General features: G+C 47.9%; 1 protein-coding gene across 1 annotated transcript in view; it reads right to left on the reverse strand.

Annotated features, from left to right (window-relative positions):
- The window catches only part of MINOS1 (mitochondrial inner membrane organizing system 1), a 27,452-nt gene extending 25,461 nt beyond the window's left edge, over nucleotides 1-1,991 (reverse strand). The window contains exons 1-2 of the mRNA XM_009325308.1: nucleotides 1,941-1,991; nucleotides 880-985 (exon numbers count right to left, since the gene is read on the reverse strand). Coding sequence (XP_009323583.1) covers nucleotides 880-985; nucleotides 1,941-1,991 — 157 coding nt within the window. The remainder of the gene's footprint in view (nucleotides 1-879; nucleotides 986-1,940) is intronic.
- Nucleotides 1,992-2,845: the final 854 nt, after the last annotated feature.

The raw sequence follows: 2,845 nt of genomic DNA on the forward strand, positions 1-2,845 counted from the left end.
GGGGGGGCTCTGCCCGGGGCTCCCGCAGGGCCCGGGGCGTCCGGGCCCGCCCGGCCGCTCTGCTGTCCAGCTGCTTCCAGGTCCCTGGGCCTGATGCCTGGGGTGGTGTTCGCGGAGGGAATGCTTCCGCCTGGGCCGGCGAATGTTCCCGCTGGACGCGGGTGTAAATGGAGCGAGAGAGAGAGAACCAGCAGCAGCAGCAGCGTTCAGGAGCGATGGGGGCCCGCGCTGCTGCTGCTGCTGCTGCTGCTGCTCGTAAACCCCAAGTGATCACCCGTGGTCTGGCACTCCCCCTGGAAGCCGGGCTTGTTCGTTAAGGTGTGCCAAGATCTGATGGAATCTGCCCGATACAGGAAGACCAGGCGCAGTCAGAGCAGGTAGCAGTCGCAGCGGTGGGCGCTCCTCTTCCGCATGGGTGAGAACTTTCTGCTTTTTGAGGAGAACCTCTAGTTTTCTTCAGTCACGTAAAATAATCTCCGTCTTGCTGTGCGTTATGCTGAACGGACTAGTCCAGGTCACAGACCCTTTCAGTTTTCTTTTGGCGCCGTACGTAAAGGGGGCAGATTTCATCAGCTCTGAACAGGCGCAGCGAGGAGAATGGGAACTGGCCCAGGCCCTGGTCCGCTCCCAGCTCTGCCCGGATGGACGTGTGCTTTTGCGGAGCCTGTTTAAGGCAATGTGACCCCCGTGGATGTAATCACTTGTATGGAGTCCCTGAGATACTTCATACTGTTTGGGGATTTGTGATTCAGGTTTTCCAACATGACGATTTAAGAATGTTCAAACGTATTTAGATTTAAAAAAGAAACAACCCGCTGCCTGGCTATATAGCAATATAAAGGCTGGTTAGGCGAGCAAGCGTAATCCTTTACTTCTTACCTTCAACCGTAAGAATTTCAGAGGCAATACCTTGTGTTTTCTCTTCAGAGCTGATGATCACGGTGATCCTGCCACCTGTATTATGCGGGATAAAGATCTTTAGTTTCTGGTGAAAGGTGAAGAACGGTCAAGATCAAGGTTCTGCTCCTCTGTTCTTGTTTGAACAAACGAGGTGCTGTACCTGACTTCTGACTGTGGGGGGTGACAGGATGGAGCATCTTATTTCGGCTGTGTATCTTAGTTTAAGATACTGAAGTCTGTGTGTGTGAGACCTGACTGTAGAATTTGAAATCAGGATTCCGACAAACTATCCTAGCTTCTGCCACGGCAAAAATCCTCCCAGGAAAAGAATTCAGGGAGAACAAGTAGGCTCCATGTGAAATAACAATGGTGATACCGGCTTCTTTTAAGGGGATACGAAAGCATTGTATAAGATGAATCCAGTCAGGGTTTGAATGTAACTATATCAGTCTTTTGGAGGAGGTAGAAGACAAATCCTTTAGAAACTTCCTGAGTGTTACAAGCTTGTGCTGTCTCCTGATTTTTTCGTGTTTAGTCATGGAGAGCGCTGGGCATAGGAGAAATTTGATCAGAACTTCCAACGCTATGTGCTAGTCTCTGATGTTGAGTGGACTTCAGGGATGAACCTGCGGCAGCCGCTCTGTTATTCGTATATCGTGGTGGCTGCGTACACATCCGAAGACCCACTCAAAGAATGTGGCAGCTTAAGCGTGGTCTATCTAAGTCCAGTAGGAGCGTGCAAGACAAATCACTGATCTTGTCTGCAGGAGAGGTGATGTTGTAAAACTTCAGTGACTCTTACAGTTACCTTAACGTTATGCAGATGGTGCATCCAGTTTCAACTGAAGTGCAAACCCAGTGTTTAGAGTACTTCCAGGATCTTTCATTTTAGTGGCTGTGAAAACACAGTACCGAAAAGGAGCACTGAAGCGCTGAAACGGCCCTTTCATTGAGGGCAACAGCAAGTTTCATGACAGCTGGGAGAAGCTGGTGTGGTACAGGATATTAGGCCAAACACCTTCTTGGTACCGTGGGGTTACCGATATCCGTGTAGAGCAGACAGATGGGAACCTTTGTCTCCTCTTCGCCATCTCAAGTCTGAATTGCTCCTGGTGAGCTTAAGTGAGAATTCAGAAGTGTGTCCGCATTTCAGTCAGGTGCTCGGCGAAACAGGGCAGGCCAACACATGAAGCTTGAAAACTGCCTGGATAGATGCAGTCTCTTGTGCTAAAAATAAACTGAATGCGCTGTTCAGGGCAAAGCAGGACTTGGGAGAGTGGATCTGCTGAGATTTCTGGAATTGTGGGTTACGAATGGATGGAATCCAGTTACTCTTTGTAAAAATAAAAATCTTCCCTTCCAGGTTACGTAAACTGTCCCGATCATGTTAGCAAGTATTTCTTCTGCTATGCAACTCTCCAGGAAAAGGCAGACAATTTTTAGCAAGATTTATAATTTAATCAACGATAAATTCAAGCTGTCTAGTGTAGTGCTGGCTGCACATCATCCGTTTAGAATTTGTGAGGCAGCTAAAAAGCACTAAAGCACAGCCAAGGATGCGTGATGCGACACTGACACTCAATACATAAACCTCACATGCTGTTCAGAGTAACTAATATTGCAAGGTAGGGGCTGTTTGTCTTGGGCAAGCGCGTTGCTGCTTGATAAATAACTTGGTTTTGTGCAGCTGCTACCAAAACTACATTAAATGATTTGTGAAACTGCACAACTAAAGGTAGCGCTTCTCCAGCTGCTTGAACACCGAGCCCGTCTCTCTTCTAAACTGATTGTGTCACTTTTGAAACCCTTCCATATAGCATGACAGCTCAGGGTAGGTTTTCAATGTCCACAGCAAGTCCTTTGCACCTTGTGCATTCAAAGAAATGCTGACTTAAGCTATTTTGCAGAGTCCATGTTTTATTAGCCAAGTATATGAGCTTAGCTA

Source organism: Pygoscelis adeliae, unplaced genomic scaffold (assembly GCF_000699105.1).
Source record: "Pygoscelis adeliae isolate BGI_AS28 unplaced genomic scaffold, ASM69910v1 Scaffold36, whole genome shotgun sequence".
Lineage (NCBI taxonomy): Eukaryota > Metazoa > Chordata > Aves > Sphenisciformes > Spheniscidae > Pygoscelis > Pygoscelis adeliae.